Below are 19741 nucleotides of genomic sequence, written 5' to 3'. Positions count from 1 at the left end.
TTGCCTTTCCTGAGAATGGCTGGAGTTCTACCTGTCCTTTACTTCTGTTCTTAACCATGAATATTGTCCAGTAACAGCAGCTCTTCTGTCACAGGAATACGGTTACATTTTGTTTGGATACAGTACTTGGGGTCTGTAATTCAGTTTGTCAGACATTTTGACCAAACGGGCACTTGTGTTGTGCTTGGTACCTTTTGTACAGTTTCTCTTTTGATCCTCTGCTCACAAAGAGGCTCTACATCCATAGCTGGAAAAAGGAAGCCAAAGAGTAGCGCTGCTTTGTCTGCAGCTGTAAACTAAGGAAGCTGTAGAGCACAATCCTGAGCCTTCACCCGAAGCTGATGGTTACATAATCCCACATTTTTTTTTCACTCTCACAATACACACAAGGGAAGAACAGACCCAGTATGTGGAGTTTCACATGGCCTGAACATAACTTTGTTACACACTGCTCACATAAGGCTGTGCAAGCTTGGTTATCTAACACAGTGAAGAGGACACTTGGAGTGTTTGGAGCCCATTTTATCTTCCCAGTGGGAGAGACAGCTATTTCTGTGGTGCTGCTCAGCTAAACGCCCCCAGGCCAGTGTTGCTGTGCCACGGAGCCCCCAGGGATGCCAGTGTAAGGAAGGCAGAGCTTCAACGCAGCTCTCCTTGCTATCGCTGATGCAGATTTCCTGCAGAACACTGCTCTTCCATGTAAGCTAACGGCTACTAGAAGCAAGACAAAGCACTTGCTGAGTTTGGAGTCAATACCATTTCTCCCTCTGATTTTGGATGCACGCAACGCTGTTTTCAGGCTGCACGCTCTGCTCTGCTCTGCGTGTTAACCCTGCTTGAGTGCTGGATCGCTTGTGCAGAAAAGCGTTTCAGGAAAGAGAAGCAGAAATTGCAAAAGCTGCAGCTGAGAGTGGTGCTTGACAGTGGGAGCGAGTTTTGTGTATGCACAGCAACTTAGTTCAGGAAAGTGCCAGGTGAAACAGTGCACAAGTTGAGTGAGTGGATAACAGAACACATTCCAGTCTGTGGACAGGAGAAGTTTATGGGTCATTAAAACAAGAAGTGAAGCTTTATATGCTGTTAGATAACCGAAAAGTGAACTAGAAAGAGAGGAAATGTTATGGCACTTGAGCATTGTGGTGTCTGGACTAAGATACAGATGTAGTGACAGGCATTGTGCATGAATGCTCAGGATTTTCAGAGAGAGGTGCAAGACAAGAATCAAAAAAGTGAAGACACTAAAGGAATAAGGTGTTAGGTTGAGCAGTTCATTAAAGACATCAGAAAGTCTCAGTGAAGAGAAGAAAAAAACATCAGGAAAACAATAAGTATTTTCCTAACAGTGATGTTATTTTAGACTATAAAAAAAATTACCCTGAATTTTGAAGGTGCAAATGTTTGAACACCACATTTGGAATGAGGAAAGAAAATAATAATGTATTTTGATTTACTTCCATCATGGGGAGACACTTTGTAGGTGACACAGTAATGTTTCCTCGGTACACCTGAAGTGGTGCATCTGTGTTAGTATGGATTGAAGAAATGTCCTTGACACTTGTCAGCCACCAAAACATGGGCCAGGAAGGTTTGCTGTGAGCAAACAAGCTTGCACGACCTGTAATTTAAGGAACTTTTAAGGTAAGTTTGGCTAAAAATCTGAAAAAGGGTAATTACAAGAAACTTCCTGCAACTCAGCTCTTAACCCAGCTATTAACTTGTAGATTGTAACCTACCATTAAGATGCTAGGAAAATTAATGGTAGGCATTTGTCAGACTATTCAGGTGAAATTAATTGCTACAGCCTGGAGAAGAGAAGGCTCAGAGACCTTATAGGGACCCTCCAGTACCTGAAGGGGCTACAGGAAACCTGTGGAGGGAGTGTTCACAAAGGTTTGTAGTGATAGGACGAGGGGGAACAGGTTTAAACTGGAGAGGGGCAGATTTAGACCAGACATTAGGAGGAATTTCTTCACCATGAGAGTGGTGAGGCACTGGCACAGGTTGCCCAGGGAAGCTGTGGCGGCCTCACCCCTAGAGTGTTCAGGGCCAGGCTGGATGAGTCTTTTGAGCAACCCGGTGGAACCGCGGGTCACATGACGGTGCGGGAGCGGGAGCTGCGGGGACAGCGGCTGAGGCAGGCGGGTCACGTGACGACCGAAGCAGCGACAAGGCCTCATGCGCGGGAGTCACGTGACGGCGACGGCCTCGGGGGCAGCAGCAGCTGAGCCGCTTGGGTCACGTGACGGCTGAGGCGCACCGGTGGTGTCAGCGGCTTGGTGGGTGTGTGTCACGTGACGGCGCAGCCAGCGGTACTGACAGAGGCTGAGGCACGCGGGTCACGTGATAGCTGAGGCGGCGGCAGAGACTGAGGCGGGCGGGTCACGTGACGGCGCAGGCAGCGGCTGGGACACGCGGGTCACGTGACGGTACCGGCGGCGACCACGGCTGAAGGCGTGCGGGTCACGTGACAGCGGCGACTGCAGGCGCGGCGGGAGGGCGGCCCCGCTGCCATGGGCAGTGAGTACGGAGCGTGGGGCGGGGAGCGGGGCCTTCGCGTCTGTGAGGCCAGTGACGGGGCCGGGCACGGCGTGCGGCGGAGGGGCGGCAGCCTGAGAGGCGGAGGCGAGGGCACCACCGTGCGCCGGGCTGCGGTGCAACCCCTCGCCTTCGTGATTTAACGCCCTCCCTGCCCGTGACAGAGACACTGGGAAGAAATGCTTTCCTGTGAGGGCTGTGAGGCACCGGCACCGATTCCCCAGAGGAATGCTGGCTGCCCGGTCCCTAGAGGTGTTCAGGGCCAGGTTGGATGAGGCTTGGAGCAGCCCGATCCAGTGGGATGTCCCTGCCCATCTTAGGGGGTTAGAACTGAATCATCTTTAAGGTCCCTTCCAACCCAAACTGCTCTATAATTCCGTGGAGCGAAGTCTGTCTTCTGGTGAGCTGTCTGAGGGCTTGGGATACATAAAGGAGAAGTACAGCACAGCAGAGCGCTCAAGTCAGCATGGCGTTTTGACTGAAATGTTACTTAATTTGGCTTGCGGTGTTATAAATGTGCTTTTTTCGAAAAAGTACTGATGATTGTGTGCTGTGGTCGTCTGTCTGGGAGTAATGTAAGAGTTCTGGAGGACAAACCTGCCAAGACACCAAGTGCTTTGATTTCTCTATTTATTTATTTATTTATTTATTTTCCCAGAAAAAAAAGAGCTCAAACCGTTGAGCTTTTCTGCATTTTTAAAGGAGAAACAGTGAAGAGAGACATATGGAATCATAGAATGGTTTGTTTTATCTATTTATTTATTTTACAGAAAAAGAGCTCAAAGTGTTTAGCTTTTCTGTGTATTTAAAGGAGAAACTGTGAAGAGAGAGATAGAGATTCATAGAATAGTTTGGGTTGGAAGAGGCCTTAAAGATCATCCAGTTCCGATCTTCTGACATGGGCAGGGACACCTTCCACTGGGCCAGGCTGCTCAAAGCCTCATCCAAGCTGGCCTTCAACACCTCCAGGAACGGGACAGAAGCATCAAAAGTTAAATCCTCCAAAGTTCTGATCATAAGAAGTGTTGCAGTGATTTAAATGATGATTTCTAAACATATTTTAGTGATTGAATGATTTTCTCAGCTAAATACTTCTGTAAATCACAAGATACCAATCTCTACTTGGATACTTTTATCCTTTGCTTCTGTATTTAACTAGCACAGGCTGATACTAGGTCATTTATTTTTAGATGGGATACAATTTAGTTCACTTCTGGTGATATATATGGTGCTGCTTTTCATCTAAAATGATATCAGCTGTGGAAAAAAGGATGGACCAAATTCGATTAGAACAAGAATCGTTGAACAGTTTGTCCCCGTTTTCAACTGTTTTAAGAAGGCATTAGTTTTCAGGCACTGAATTAGAGTGTGTGTTGATGAAGTAATTCACCTAAGTGTTATTTACAGTTTATTTCTCCTCCTAGTAGTTAAATAAAGTTGTATGAAGTTTTATAAGGTCATGAAGGTTCATTAATCTATTTTTCTCTCTCTTGTTTTTTTTTTTTTTTTTTGTGTGTGCGTGTGTTTGTTTTTCTGGAACAGTAAAATTTTTAGAAGTTATTAAGCCCTTCTGTGCAGTGTTACCGGAAATCCAGAAACCGGAAAGAAAAGTGAGTGCTATGTTATGTTCTTCCTTTTATTGGTTCACAGATAAGAGAATATTGTCGTATTCAAGTCCACACTCCCATATAGATATGGACAGTGGGCCTTAAAGTAGGATATATTCTTTAGAGGAGGGAGAATTCACATTAAGGTAAAAGATTACTGTGATGATAAGTTCTTAACAGCCTTCTGATAAGTTGTCCCGCTTGGTAATTATGTTAACTGTTTTTTTAAAAGTCTCATCTCTAGACTAAGTTTATTTAGTTTCAGCTCCATGTGATTGGATCTATTCTTACGTACAACAGAGTTTTCAAGTTTGTTTTTTTTTCCCCCCCCGTGGATACAGCTGTGGCCTTCACTTTGAGTACCGATCACAACTCTGGGCTTTGAGCTGGATTGTATGTTACTTCGAAGAGGCTTGTGCTGTAATTTGGGAACCACAAATTCAGTTCTTCCTTTCCCACAAAACATTTTCCACTCCCGTGGCCGTGATTCACGTTGATCAAGTGGGAAAGTAGTGTGTGATGTAGTTGATTTATAGCTGATCTCTGTTCCTCTAGCCCTGGAAGCTCCTCGCATTTCTCAGCACATTTTCTAGATTAGAATTAATTAATTTCTGCAGATCAGGAAGACACTTGCCCTGTCCAAAAAACCCCATCTAACCACCCGCCAGTATTTACTTCCTGAACTCAAACAAACGCATCCACCTAGGTGACAAAGGTTCTGGTTAGATTAACAAATTTATCTAATATTCATTGTGAGGAGTGGCATGAAAATTCCTCAAGAGCTAAATGTTGATTTTTATGTTCTTAAAAGGAAATGCAGAGCTGTGAACATGACACCATCAGAGAGAGCCCTCTTTTGTTGATGAGAGATTCCTGAAGGTTAGGACTGGATGCAGAGAGGTTTGTGCCGGTACCCATAGCTGAGCTTGCTGGATTGAATGGAAAAGATACAGTAAAAGCTGATTATTTCCCTCTGGAATTGATTTTTAAAGTGATTGGGATTTATCCTTGGCTCTTTGCTCCATCTGTCTTTCCTTGTTGCTTTCTGGCATCTTTCCCTCTTGGGACAGGTTTCCAAACATTTTATTTTGGTCAGACAGAGGCATCTTCAGAGCAGGACTCTCCTGAGCCAGGCCATGCGTTAAGATTTGAGTGCACCAGATGTGAGTGGAAGATATCTGTCTTTCTTCATGCAGTGGTGAACCTTAGTGGAGTTTTCTGGTGCTGATTTATGGTATATCTGCCATTAATTGGTTATATCCACCCTTTTTTAGTCTAGTGAAGTGGATGGGATGAGGAAGCGAAGGCAAATCTACAGATATTCCTGTTTCTGTAAAGCTCATGGACAGCTGTGATTTTTCTCTCCTTTTTCCTTCCCCCTTTCTCTTTGTCAGAGAGGAAAAGGGGCTCAATCTGCCCATGCCCTCAATCAGCAGATGAAGGATGCCCAGAGGGGTGCCAGGATTTCTGTCCTCACTATTTGGGTCGCTTTGTCATTATTACAATCTAGGTCGCTGTCTAGGCGATGACTGCTGGTTGCCAGCTTTGTACAAATTTGAAGTGAAAATATAACCAGGAACATCATTCCTAGACTGAAGAAGCCTTTGACCATTTTATGTTCCTTGCTTGCATGCAGTCTATCAAGTGACCTAGGTTGTTCTATATGACTGTAATGCTTTGCTATTTATTGTTTCCTTGTCACTGGCAGACATCGTTAGTGATGATTTCAGTGGGTTGGTTAAGGCCAGGACAAGAAATCTGTTTTCTCTAAACTTGCATTGATTGTTAAAAGAAAATGAACTTTTGGTTCAGTTGGGCTCTCACTGAATCATTTTGCTGTTATTGATGAGGAGGGAAGCAGGCTGCCTCTATCATAGGGAGTGTGGATTTTGTATTTTGGCCCACTTGATTGACAGAAGCTTACTACTTTCTGTGGTTAGTTGTATCAGTTCATATTTCCCTCATATACTCAGATATTTCTGAGTAGCACACACTGTTCAGAACACCAAGAAGATGATGCTTAAGTCCCTTCATTTTCACAAATCTTAAGAAAAATGTCAAGGGAATAAAATGTTCAATTGAATCTGATCAGGTGATGAAATGTACTGTCCCTGTGGTATCAGTTGTGGCTGGAATATTTTGGAACTGATCTATATTTTGCTGTTCCAGATATAAGGATTTGCATGCCTCTTTTTTTTTTTTTTTTCCTTTTTTGAATCAGAGGATGTTTTCCTTGTGAATAACTGATTTGGGTGAGGAAGAATTTCTCTAATGCTCATATTCACTGCAGTCACAGTCAGAGCAGTTGGAGAGTTTGGCTGGTGCCTCAGAAACTTGGGTTAACTGCTGGGCTGCAGAGATGGTTTCGTTACGCGTTTTTCTTTTTAAAACTCTGCACTTAAAATCTAAATTATAGAATTCAAACAGTGCTGGGGAAAGTGGGTCAGCACTACATAAACTAACACAAGATACTGTTTGAATTTGTTTGCTGCTGTCACTATTTTTCTTTTTTTAACTTTGTGCTGTAAGTATTTTTAGCATCTGGCCTCTTCTAAAAGTATGAGGTAGTATCGGTAAATAAATTAAATTATTGACATTATTTTGCTCTTAAGCCAGTGCATGCTTTCATTCCTAAGAGTACAGTTGACTTCCCGGCTTTTTTTGCCCAAGCAGCTCTGCTGCTGCATCAGTTTGTAGTTTCTCATTCATGAGTCTTCATTACCTATAAAACCAGGCACTAATCGTTTTTCGGGTTACTTCTCTACAGGCAGATTTGGTGAAAAGAGGCAGAAAGCTTGTGTTTCTGCTGTATCTATTTTACATGTTAGTTCATGTCACATTTTAGTACCTGCTGTATTCTTGCCTACATTGAACACACTTATCCTAGTGTTTATGGTCCATGGAGGAGAGGTGGGAACTTGAATGTAACACTGCATCTTAGCTCTCTCTGGTCTCTTCAAGTGCATTTCTTTCTGTCTCATGCTTCAAATAATCCTCTGGTTCAAACTTAAATCTTGTGATTCTGCTCTTCTTGCATCTGGCACTAGTTCCAGTTGCCTCAAATGTTGTGACCTTTAGATTCTCTTCAGTGACCATCGAACTGACATTCTTTTAAAAGTAATATATAATCTACACTAATAAAATAGTTTGGAGGGGAAAAAAAGAATCTTTAAGGATTATTTTATGGTCTCTGTCCTTGAACACAATGGTGAATTTAAGATTCCTCCAACACCCTTTTTGAAGAACTTAATTCTAAATATTTTGACTAGCTGTCCAAATCTCGTGGTTCTTCTTTTTTTTATCACTTGTCTTTACAGCAGTTAAATCTCTTTAAAAACTTCGTAGCGCTTTAGTTTAATAACTTCCAGCCCTGCAAAACAGTACCTCCAATCTGTTGAAGCCTAGAGCACCAATCACTGAAAATACAGGGTTGGGGTTTTTTTGCATTAATCTTTCATGTTTGTTCTTTTGTGTCCATGTTTTCGGCCATGCTTTTCTGTATTCAAATGCTATATATGAAACATGTGCTACTGACTGAATCTCAGCTACGCTCTCTGCCAGATCCCATATACGTTTTCTTGGACTACGCAGAAGCCTATGACAAGCACACTCTCTCTCTCTCGGATCTGAAATCATATGAAAAATAAATTCTGAGAAATTATGCCTTCTGGTTCAATATCTTTGCATTTAATTCAGAAAGATACTACTTTTGGTACAAATGTGCAACTACATGGAAAATTTTATATACAATGAATGCATTAATCTCTACAATCTGTTCTGTAGATCCAGTTCAGAGAGAAGGTACTATGGACGGCTATCACACTCTTCATTTTCCTGGTATGCTGCCAGGTAGGTATTGATGCTTTCTGTGTTCTGAAAATGTGTGTTTTCTACATCTTAAATCACATGTTGGAAGTGTGAGAAGTTCTTGTTTCACGTTGACCTGCCAGTTTCAGTTATGTATTTTTATGGTTAACAGTTTAAAGTTAAAGAAATGTGATTCTCTGAACTAGTCTTTATTATTGAGTATATGTTTTCTGAAACTGATGCTTTCTATTTAGTTTAAAACACAAGTTTTTTTTTTTTTTTCTTCTTATATTAAGAGTCCTGTCAAACAATGGTACTGGCTGCAGGGTAAACAGCCAAGCTAATCATTCATTGAGTAGTATAAACAAACTGAGCGATTTTTTACATTCCTTACCCTCTCTTCATAGTCAAACGTAAATTTTAGCAGTGACAAGTTTGAAAGTGAAATAGAAGTGTCTGTTTACCCGATTCCTCTTAGATAAGCTTGTGGATTGTAAATACTGCAGAAAAATGTTTTTCTTAGGTGCTGAAGTTGACATTTAGAACTTGTTTTTTTGTGCATATACTGGCAAAGATTTTAGCAATGCTCCCTCCAAAATACAGGTCTTTGTAAACATTTATGTGATCTTTATTACTTATAGTTGCAGGAGTTCCTAGAACCTGTACTTGGGTTGTAAACAGATAGCGTGGGTTTTTTTAAAAGAATGCTTAGGTATTGCAGAAAATAAGAATCTTATGTATTACTTGATTTATTTTTTTGTAAGATTTAAAATGAACTGCACATCTGCAGAATCAGAATTTTTAGATTACATTTATCAACTTACCCATTCCAGACTGTGGAGCAGTAGTTTAATAAGTTTTGTTTACAACCCTGAAAGATTATTGAAAGACTAAAACCCAGCTCTTGTACCTACCTGTTTTTTTGGAAGGTGGGAATGATACCAAGAACTCAAAGAGGATGTAATTTATCTGGGTTTCCTAGCTGCTGGATATGTCCATAATTAAGATTTTGAATCTATACAAGAGATTACAGTAGCTGAATATGGAAATCGGATGGTGTGGACTAGAGTTTTCAGGAACTAATCTACAAGATTGGATTCCTGTTCTACTGGTTTTGTGATTAATGAAAGTTTTAAAGAGCTCAAAATCCCTCAGTATTCACATGTAGAATACTGGAGGTTTTGTATAAACTTGTCTATCTCTGACAGTTCCATATGGGAATATGTTTTAAAACAGCAGTAGAATTTGAATATTTAAACTTGCTGGAGGAAGGTATTTGCATGATGGTTTATGCTCTGTCTTTAATTTGTACTAAAAGAAAATCCATTTAGGACCATTTCGAAAAAAACAAAAAAAAATCCCAAACCTGCGATCTTCTGTCTTCTCAAAGATGTTTCACACAAGTTTTTGCTTGTTTTTTAAACTCAAAATTGCTGCAAAAATTATGGTGGAAAAAAAAGTAATGTGACATCAGTTAATATTTTTCCCTGTTCTGTTAATGATTTGGGGAGGTGTAGTGCTCCGGATTCACATAAATCAGGCATTTACATCTTCAATTTCAGTAATCTGGTTTACATGCACAGACTCTTCTTTCTAGGTGTTTCTGCTTTTTCCTGTAGAAGGGTCTTAGTTTATAGAGTTTACTCCTCTGAGTCATACATCAGTTGGAGGATTAAAATAGATGGTGTCAGTATCTCTTATTGTATGCTCCGGTTTAATTGAAAAAAACAAGACTTGGAATAAATTATATTAAACCTTGTAACTGTTGAATCATTGCACATTAAGGTTTTTTGATTTTTGCATGCTTTCTTTGTCTATCTACTTAACATCCCTTTGCACTTTGACAGATACCTTTGTTTGGAATCATGTCCTCAGATTCTGCAGATCCGTTCTATTGGATGCGAGTCATTCTTGCGTCAAACAGAGGTCAGTGGGTTTTTCCTTTCACTGATTTGTAGCAGGAGAAAAACAGTTGGCTGTCACATTTCGTACAACCGAGATGTCACATTGAACCACTTTCTAAAGTTCTTAACACAGATGTAATTAAAATTGACTGATACTTGAGGATTATTGCATGTTAGGAACGGGGGTTCCTGTCACGTGCAGGGAAGATTAATCTTGATTCTTAAGTTTTGAGATGAATCCGATTTGAATTGTAGAACAGTGTCTTTCTGATTAATATACGGGATGGGGAATCTTCTGCCCTACTGCTTATGAACAGTGCTGATGTGCAGTGTGAGACTCTTGACGAGAAAATACCTTACATGTGCGACTCAGTTACATCTTATGATATTTTGGCAACATTTTGGGGGAGCAGTTTTGCAGGTGGGAAAGCCGAGAACAAAGCCAAACTAACTTATTTTAGAATGGACAAGTGGATCACAACCAAATGTATAAGATGACTTCAACTAATGCTAGAAATCTGAAACTTAAAATGAGTGACCTGGCATGCGTGACTACGTGAAGACACTGACCTCATCTGTATAATGGGAAATTGACTGGAAGTGAGGAGATCAGTGGAACACTCACATGTGAAGGTCAAAATTATATAGGAATGGCATATCTGTCACACCAGCGAAGATAATAAGGTGAATAAGTTAGCTGTTTCAAACTCTGCTGCAGAATGTGTGACAGTGTGATGAATGTGCTGTCCACTGCCCAGACCGAATGGTAACAGTGGCCAAGAAAAGACTAGAAAGACTGTAAAGGCAACAAAATGCCTGAGTAGGAAAGTTCCTTTATCGTTAAGTCAACTGACTAGATGTCATTGGAGCATGTGAGGTAAAGACTGAAATTTTTGACCTAATTTTCTTCCTGATGAAGAAGTAAAGATCTCCGTGAGAGGTGATGTAGTATTTAACATAGTACTGAACGGTGTGTAGACTCTGAGATGCAAGTATGACAGAGCCATGTTATAACCATGACCATAATGCTTTCATATTTTTCATTTTGAGAGCAGAAAAAATATGAAAAAAAAAAAGTGAAATAATGCTTAAGTTTTTTAGAAATTCGAACTGAAATGAGGACTCTGGTAGTTAGGCAGAAATGAAGAGAAGACTCCACACAACAGCAGACATGCTCAAAAATACATTGTTAACTTCACATTACTTCTTAAAGGCTCTTCAGGAAATTAAGCTATTGTGGGACAAGAGGAAGGATGTAATGGCCTAAGAGCTGTCTGTACAAATCTGTAACGCACCACAAATTGAATATTGCATGCCATTCTAATCTCCCACGTCACAAAGGATAGAATGGAACTGAAAGAAATAAACCAGTTGGGAAGAGGCACTATGGAGAATCTAAGGTAGATATTAATTTACAGGAAGAGATCCTAAAAAATAAGGATTCTTTGCCTTCACATGTGCATATCCCAAATGTCTTTTACATCTTCATCTCTGGAAAAGAATTGATAGGGAGTGGATAGTAAGTTTTTCCTTACTGTAAGAGGGAAGGGACAGCCAATGGTATTATAACAATACCATTATAACAATACCATTGGCTGCACATGAAACTCAAAGTTTCGAAATAAATGACTGGCAGAAGTTGCCAAAAGCAGTTTCTGAATAAATGACTGACGGAATCATAGAATGGTTTGAGTTGGAAGAGAGCTTAAAGCTAATCTAATTCCAACCCCTGTGCCACGGGCAGGGACACCTCCCACTGGACCAAGTTGCCCAAGGCCCCATCCAACATGGCCTTGAACACCTCCAGGGATGGGGCAGCCACAACTTCCCTGAGCAGTCTGGGCCAGAGCCTCACCACTCTCACTGTGAAGAAATCCTACCTTATTCTCTAGTGTAAATCTGCCCTTCTCCAGTTTATAGCCATAGCTCCCTTGAATCTCCCTGGTGTATATTGTGAATTAACATCAGAAAAAAATTTGATGTCCTTTGAATGACTATGTAAAAGATGGTGATAAAGTCATTTGATCTGGTTAACCAAATATTAAACTTGTAAAATTTGTCCTTACCCAAATTTCTTTACTTTAAGGTTTTCCTGTGTTTCCAGTTTGGGAAATACGAAACATTTTATCACTTGATAAATGATCCACATTTTCAACAGTTTGGTTTTGTAAGTTTTCAGTGTCTTCAGATAGGAGAAAGTTTCATGGTGTTAGCTGGAGGACAAATTAAATTTCAAAAAGTAATCTCTTAATAATGCTTTTGCTCTGAGAAGATGATGTGGAAGAATGTTTCTGTATCGAGGTGAGCGAGTATTTTGTACAGGCAAGAGGTGTGCTATTTTCCTGAGTTTAATTGGTTTGTGTATGCTCAGCTCTGCTCCCACACTGCGTTATAACTCAAGCAGGTCTCAGTATTTCAACAAGACCTTGCTGAGAACATTTCTAATTTAGCATACCAGGTGGTAGCTCTGGTGTTGCGGGTACATTGGTCTGAGGATGTGAGCAAAGTGAGTGATGCCCCAGTTTTTATTATACCAGGTGAAATGATTGGGAGGGAAGAATAGGCAGGTTTTCTGGAATATATACCCATGTGCTGCAGCAGTAATTTTCTATGAAGTTATATCACCCTGTTGAAGTTGGATACAGTTGGAAGTTGATACCTCAGTGACATTGCACCAATGGGTGAGTTGGCAGAGTACAGCATCTTAGTGATGTTTTTGTGAAGAACTAGTTTAATCCTTAGCTTCTGTGCTGTTAACTGGAGTCGGTGATTCCACGAGCAGCGTTATCAGCTGCTTCTGGAAAACATGACAGCACAACAGACTAGACAACCAAGGACAAGGTGCTTTACGGTGAATGGTTCCTTGATATGATATGCCAAAAAGCTGAGCTTCAGTGCGCGTTGACCTTTAGCATTAGCATGATTTCAGAAAAATATTTGATGTGAAAAGCAATATAGGTTTTTCATGCTGCCTTCAAAATTACAGGTTTTAACACAGCAGCCTTCTTTCTCTCTTTGATAATGATCTTTGTTTTGATCACACCTGTACTGGAATATACATGTTTGAAACATTATGAAAAATGTTTCTGATAGGTCAGAAAGCTTTCAAAAGACGTCATGTCCTCAGAATATTAATTCTGTAGGAGAGATGTTTGAATGGCAATTGTATTAATTTTCCTTCCTGCTTAGGTACTTTGATGGAATTAGGTATCTCGCCCATTGTGACATCTGGTTTGATCATGCAGCTGCTAGCTGGAGCGAAGATCATTGAAGTTGGTGACACTCCAAAAGACAGAGCCTTGTTCAATGGAGCTCAGAAATGTAAGCAGTGACCCAATTAAAATTAATAAGCATATTTTTATTCTTGAGAAAGCAGCCTGCCTAAGGTATGCTAAATGTAAGATGTCTTTGGTAGATGAAATCAGCAGATTTTTTTTAAAGGATTTGCTTTCTCTCTTGTTTTAGTATTTGGGATGATTATTACCATTGGGCAAGCCATTGTGTATGTTATGACCGGAATGTATGGAGATCCTGCTGAAATGGGTGCTGGAATTTGTCTTCTCATTATAATTCAGGTTTGTAATGAGCTAATTTGTGTGTAACAGAGGCTGTTGAGGTACCAGAAAAGTCCTTCTATGTCTGGTTGCCTTTTATTTCTAATGCTACAAAACATCATCCTTTATATCTGTCTATATATGAGAAATTCTGAATATTCCATAGAGGAGGTGAAAATTGGGATAGTTAATATCAAAAATGTTTCAGATAGGAGTGGCTGTTTGATTCTAAATACAGGAATTAGTAGACTTTGAAAGCAGCAGCTGCTGTTCAGTATCGTGGAGGACTTGTCACTTAATGGCATAGATGCAGCTTTGAGATGCTGTCCTGTAGAGCAGAGCAGTAAATGCACAAAATTAAACACTTTTTGAAGAAGAAAAAAAAGTTCTTTGAGTTACCTGTTTGCTAGCAGCAGTGTTTGAAAGTCACAGACATCATTGCTAGGTTGTGTGTGAAGGGGCAGAAATACTGCATGGGTGATGAAAACCTTGTTGATTACTCTCCAACGTGATGAAAATACTGAAGCAGGGAATTAATACATAATCCTTGATTTATTTTTGTTTCAGCTCAGTTTTGTTTCTTCTCCCACAGCTGTTTGTTGCTGGATTGATTGTGTTGCTGTTAGATGAGTTGCTACAGAAAGGTTACGGCCTGGGGTCTGGTATTTCCCTGTTTATTGCTACCAATATCTGTGAAACCATCGTCTGGAAGGCTTTCAGTCCCACTACCATCAACACTGGCAGAGGTATGTGTGCAATGATCATTGGTTACAATGTGTTTCAGTGTGCGTATATTGTACATAAACCATCCGATGTTTATTAGGTGGGTATTAAGAAAATGTTTTAATGTGTGATGATTCACTCCTGAAGTCAGTTGTCTTAACACTGATGATGAAAATGGTGTCTGACTTATGTGAAGGTGAATAACCTACAAATATGTCTTTGCTGATTTGATTGCAAGAGTTAAAATGGGACTTGAAGCCCCTTGACTGAAGAGCTTAGGATTTCCAAACTGAAGTACTCTTGTTTTAGCATCATTTAGTCCATGGAAAGAGATGATAGGAAATTCTGTACGTTTGAGTTGTTTATGATCCAAATGTTGTTTGTGGCTATAGGATGCTTTTACAGTTGCTGCCTCCAAATTGTTTTAAGCTGGTTTGATTCTTCAGAGACTGCTGTCTCTTCATTCCTCAGCAAAGCTTTGACAACATCTGGTGTCCTAAGCCCCTGGAAATACTGAGCTAAGATACAGCCTTTTTGTGTCAAGAAGTTAACAACTTTCACGCATGTGAAATCCTGAGCCATGTTTCTAGTTTGCTTTCATTATTATAGAATCATAGAATGGTTTGGGTTGGAATTGACCTTAAAGATCATCCAGTAATGATGATCACATAATTTTTAGTAGTTCTTTCTGTTGCATTTTATTACTGCTTTTCTGAAGCTGTTTATTATTTCTTCCTTGAAGAAATCCTCCTGCTCCCAGAAAAGAAAGAAAAAAAGTACTTTTTTTCAGCCAGGGATTATGTAGATTATTCTACATTCTGCAAGCTAAAACAGAATCCTGTATTTTTCATGTTCTGGTTTGCACTAAAGTACAATCAGTGACAGATAGATTTGTTGTGACAGGATTTATGTCCTATTGTATCTGATTTTTGTCATAGAATCATAGAATAGATTGGATTGGAAGGTACCTTTAAAGATAATTTAGTTCCAACCCCCTGCCGTGGGCAGGGACATCCCACGAGATCAGGCTGCCCAAGGCCCTATCCAACCTGGCCTTGAACAACTCCAGGGATGGGGCAGCCACAACCTCCCTGGGCAACCTGTGCCAGTGCCTCACCTCTCTCATTATGAAGAAATTCTTCCTAATGTCTGGTCTAAATCTGCCCCTCTCCTGTTTATCCCCATTGTCCCTAGTCCTATCACTAAAAGCCTTTGTAAACGCTCCCTCTCCAGCTTTCTTGTAGCCCCTCCAGGTACTGGAAGGTCACTCTAAGGTCTTTTCGGAGCCTTCTCTTCTCCAGGCTGAACAACTTTCTCAGCCTGTCCTTATCTGGAAGGTGTTCCAGCCCTCTGATCATCCCTGTAGCCTCCTCTGGACCTGTTCCAACAGTCCCGTATCTTTCTTATGTTGAGGATTTCAGAACTGAACACAATACTCCAGATGAGGTCTCACAAGAGAGGAATAGAGGGGCAGAATCACCTCCCTTGTTCTGCTGACCTATGATGATGTGTCATTCCTAAAACTTTCAAAAGAAAGATCCTATTTTAAAAATGTTCTTCATAAATTAAAATTTCTTTTGCTTTTTTTTACCTTTGTGCAGGAACAGAGTTTGAGGGTGCTGTGATTGCATTGTTTCATCTTCTGGCTACACGAACTGACAAAGTCCGGGCTTTGCGGGAAGCTTTTTACCGACAGAATTTGCCCAATCTCATGAATCTGATTGCTACCGTGTTTGTATTTGCTGTAGTCATATATTTTCAGGTAAGATGAGAAATTCCTGCCCGTAGCTCTGCAGCTGCATAGGTGAAAGTGGATGGACCCTGGACACTGGGGAAAAACGCAGAGGTTAAACTAAAGTAACTGGAGTGTCTTAGCTTTGAATTAGGAACTCTCTCTTTCCGTGTTGTTGCAGTGACAGACATCTGTGAGAGTGCAGCTGTTGAATTTTGCAGCCAGACGCCCTCAGTGATATAATCTCACATTCCATTAAATGCTATAGACACTGGGGGAGTATTTTTACTAAAAATGAGTGCTGGAACTGCAGTGATTGTATCACACAAGTAATGGACTGGATACTTGGAGTTTACTTAAAAGAATTCCTTTGGGCAGAGCTAAAGAGGGGTGCTTTTTAGGAGCATGCATTGTTCTGGAAAACAACTGTGTAATTACTGTGTAACTTACTGTTTTTTCCATAATTTTCTTGAAATACATAGCTACTATCTTTTTAAATGTTATGTTTTTACTAGAATGGACACTGAAGGACATTCATACAGCGATTTATTTTTTAAAAAAATCTTTGTGCCTATGTCTAAACTGTGATTTTTTTTTTTTTTTTAATTATTTTCAGAAGCTTTTGAGTCAGAGTGCTGGCATAGAAAGAAATGATCTGGTTTTTAAATCCATGTGGCTTTTCCTCGGTCTACTCCAGTAGGAGTCTGCCCCAGGAAACAGAAGGCTGGGCTTACTGCACAAAGATCTGCTGGTCACTGGCTGGTTAAATTAAAAGCCACTAAAGCCTCTTCTCTAAAGTGTATTTTTGAGGAATATGATTTAGTGGATGAGAGAAAATGTTTATGTAAAAAAAATGTGATATAACTAAGCAGGAACATTTATAAATCCTTCGAATTTGTAGCCCAGACTGCTGCAGAAAGCCTTGACGTTGCACTCTGCATTTATCTTGCAAAAACTCTTATCTTCAGAACTAGCTTTTTGGACGCATATCCAAAATACCTTCTGTCATGGAAATAAACTGGTGCATTTGTGTTCTTTCTTGTAGGGATTTCGTGTTGATTTACCTATCAAGTCTGCTCGATACCGTGGACAGTACAGTAGTTATCCCATCAAGCTCTTTTATACCTCCAACATTCCCATCATCCTGCAGTCTGCCTTAGTTTCCAACCTCTATGTCATTTCCCAGATGTTGTCTGTTCGATTTAGTGGCAACTTTTTGGTGAACTTATTAGGACAGTGGGCAGTAAGTATTTCACCACTTTTTTAATCGCATAAATTTATTTGTATGTATTACTTCATTGTGAATCTTTGGTATGTAACGAGAGGAAGACTGGAGTATTTCCTTTTTAACATCTGTATATGAAAGCTGTTTCAAACATTGAAGAGGAATTCCTCTATAAATACAGGATAGGAAAGCAAGAGACCTGTAAGAAATAACTGCCTTTTTCTTCCTCTCTCTTAGGATGTCAGTGGTGGTGGCCCTGCTCGCTCTTATCCTGTCGGTGGCCTGTGCTACTACTTATCCCCTCCAGAATCCATGGGTGCAATATTTGAGGATCCCGTCCATGTCATAGTTTATATAATATTTATGTTGGGATCCTGTGCGTTCTTCTCAAAGACTTGGATTGAGGTGTCTGGCTCCTCAGCGAAAGACGTAGGTGTTCTGAACAACATGCCTAAATGTTTTAGAACTGACTGGTTGCTACCTGATTGTTTTTTACTCTGAGTGAGTATGAAGTGACTGAAACACTGCAGCAGTTTCATAAAATTATGGGTTTTGCAGGTTGCCAAGCAACTCAAAGAACAGCAAATGGTGATGAGAGGCCACAGGGATACTTCAATGGTTCACGAGCTCAACAGGTAAGGAAATGCTGACTTCCGGATGGTTGAGTGCTGAGGGTATCAACTGGAGCAGGTGCTCTTCGTAGAATCTGAGACCTGTTTCCACTGCTGGTGTCAAGAATCTTCCCATGCAGCTGTCACCTTTCCTAGTAGTGCAAGAGATGCCTGCAGCAGTAAATAGATAAACCTGTAGCATCTGTTGTTTAAGTGGTGTAATGAGGGAATTCAGGTTGAGTCTCTTCCATGTTTGTAAAAGGAAGATACCTTGATTTTTACAGGCGTTTAATTTACTGAACTGAGATGATGCTACAAAAGCAGTATTTTACACAGTATGCAAAGCCTGCAGGCCTGTATTGAAAGGTAGATTTATGTGTTTGAGTCAAGGCAGTTGTTCTGTACCACATATATATATAGCGTTATTATCCTATGAGTTGAGTGGCTTTGCCAGTGCTCAGTTATTCTCACAGCTTTCCTATTAGTTATTATTCCTCTTGGCTTCTCCTTTGTGCAAATATGGAAGATGGTGAGCGCTAATGGCTGAGCTGCATTTGCAGCACTAGATTTGTTGCTCAGTATTCTGGTTAGTTGTCTTAGTAGCAAATGTATTGTTAGAATCCTTCGATGAGAGTTCATGTTTATGAATACTTTTTCCTTTTCTTTTTGTTTTCCTCGGTGCAGGTACATCCCTACGGCAGCTGCATTCGGTGGCTTGTGCATTGGTGCCCTTTCGGTTTTGGCTGACTTTCTGGGAGCCATTGGGTCCGGCACTGGCATCCTGCTTGCGGTCACTATTATTTATCAGTATTTTGAAATATTTGTAAAAGAACAGGCTGAAGTCGGAGGAGTAGGTGCATTATTTTTCTAGATGTCCAAACATTTCATGGTTTGTGTGAAAGGGAAAGTATTTTGACAATACGCGTCATTTAGTCCAATAATGCTATTTTCTTTTTACTTGTTTTAAAGTGCTATGTGTCCCATGACTGTAATGGGCGCTGAGCAATGCCTGTGCGCAGCATTAGTACCAGCTGCCTTAAGAATAAAGTTTACATTATCTTGTTTAAGTATTATCTAGTGTTGCCTGTAATGCTGGAAACCAATTCATCTACCTTGCTGTTCAAACACTACAGTGAGATGGGACAATGTATCAGTTTGGTATCCGTAAACATTTTTGCACACAGCATTAAACCGTTAAATTTATTTCCCTGTCCTTAATAGGAAAACAAAAATAAATCTGAGTTCAGATTGCCACGTGCCAGTATTCTTGACAAAGTTTATTTGTAGCCTGTATTTTACCTTAATTTTTTATACTTTTTTAATGTGCATTTCCCCATCAGTGAACTCGGCACTTCTTATTCCGTTGTGGTGTCTCCACCCAGACACCTTTCTCTTGGCTCTAAGGGTGGACAAGCAAACGTTTTACCAGAGACTGATACTCATCTCACCTGTGAACTGGTTCTGTGGGGGATTTGCTGCATCGCAGGGCCTGGGGCATCTCGGGTTTCTTGCCCCGGGCCTCCTATGCGACAGTGTGGTCGCTGCTGTCATGCTAGCAGCTCAGCCCAGTAGTTTTGTTTAAACATGTACTTGTGAAAACTGTGCCACTGAAATTCATGTCCACTTTGCTTTTGTGAGTCTGAAGAATGAGGCCTGGTTCCCAAAGCAGTGTTCATAGAAGGGAAAGGCAGGGAACAAGGAGTACCTGCAGAAACTTTATTTATGTTGTCGCCCTTTCCAGCGGCAATGTAACAACTGTAAGCGTTAGACAATAAACTTATTTAATTAAGCTCTCTCCTGTGTCTTATCTATGCAAGGTGTAATTGATACGCTGTTTGTGGTAATTTCTAACATGCTGTGTTAGTGAGGTTGGGCTGGAAGACTCCTTTTTGTCTTTAGCTGTTGTCTTTTAAAATAGCATCAGAGTGGTTTTGTTGGAAGAGAACTTAAAGCTCATCCAGTTCCAGCGCCCTACCAGGGACAAGGACACCTCCCACTGCATCAGTTTGCTCAAAGCCTCATCCACCCTGGCCCTGAACACCT

At 40.6% G+C, this 19741-nt stretch overlaps 1 protein-coding gene across 4 annotated transcripts; it reads left to right on the top strand.

Moving 5' to 3' along the window:
• Positions 1-2356: 2356 nt before the first annotated feature.
• On the top strand, positions 2357-19476 carry SEC61A2 (SEC61 translocon subunit alpha 2). 4 transcript variants are annotated; one of them, XM_054070290.1, is made up of 13 exons: positions 2360-2517; positions 4078-4145; positions 4954-5021; positions 7926-7991; positions 9797-9875; positions 13043-13174; positions 13319-13428; positions 14000-14153; positions 15732-15892; positions 16908-17105; positions 17325-17516; positions 17646-17722; positions 18383-19470. In XM_054070290.1, exons 5-13 carry the CDS (start codon positions 9815-9817, stop codon positions 18567-18569), a joined length of 1272 nt encoding a protein of 423 aa, XP_053926265.1. In that variant the 5' UTR covers positions 2360-2517; positions 4078-4145; positions 4954-5021; positions 7926-7991; positions 9797-9814; the 3' UTR covers positions 18570-19470. The 4 variants fall into 4 exon arrangements, with proteins under 4 accessions (XP_053926246.1, XP_053926265.1, XP_053926254.1 ...); XM_054070279.1 differs by having other exon boundaries at positions 4954-5042; XM_054070271.1 differs by lacking the exon at positions 4954-5021 and having other exon boundaries at positions 2357-2517; positions 18383-19476.
• Positions 19477-19741: the final 265 nt, after the last annotated feature.

This window comes from Cuculus canorus, chromosome 1 (assembly GCF_017976375.1).
Source record: "Cuculus canorus isolate bCucCan1 chromosome 1, bCucCan1.pri, whole genome shotgun sequence".
Taxonomy (NCBI): domain Eukaryota; kingdom Metazoa; phylum Chordata; class Aves; order Cuculiformes; family Cuculidae; genus Cuculus; species Cuculus canorus.
This window is presented reverse-complemented; position numbering and strand designations above follow the sequence as displayed.

Coding starts and splice junctions, on each gene's coding strand:
- SEC61A2 (XM_054070271.1), top strand. Junction 4,146..7,925: donor TCCAGAAACCGGAAAGAAAA/GTGAGTGCTATG, acceptor TCTGTTCTGTAG/ATCCAGTTCAGAGAGAAGGT. Junction 17,106..17,324: donor ACTTATTAGGACAGTGGGCA/GTAAGTATTTCA, acceptor CCTCTCTCTTAG/GATGTCAGTGGTGGTGGCCC.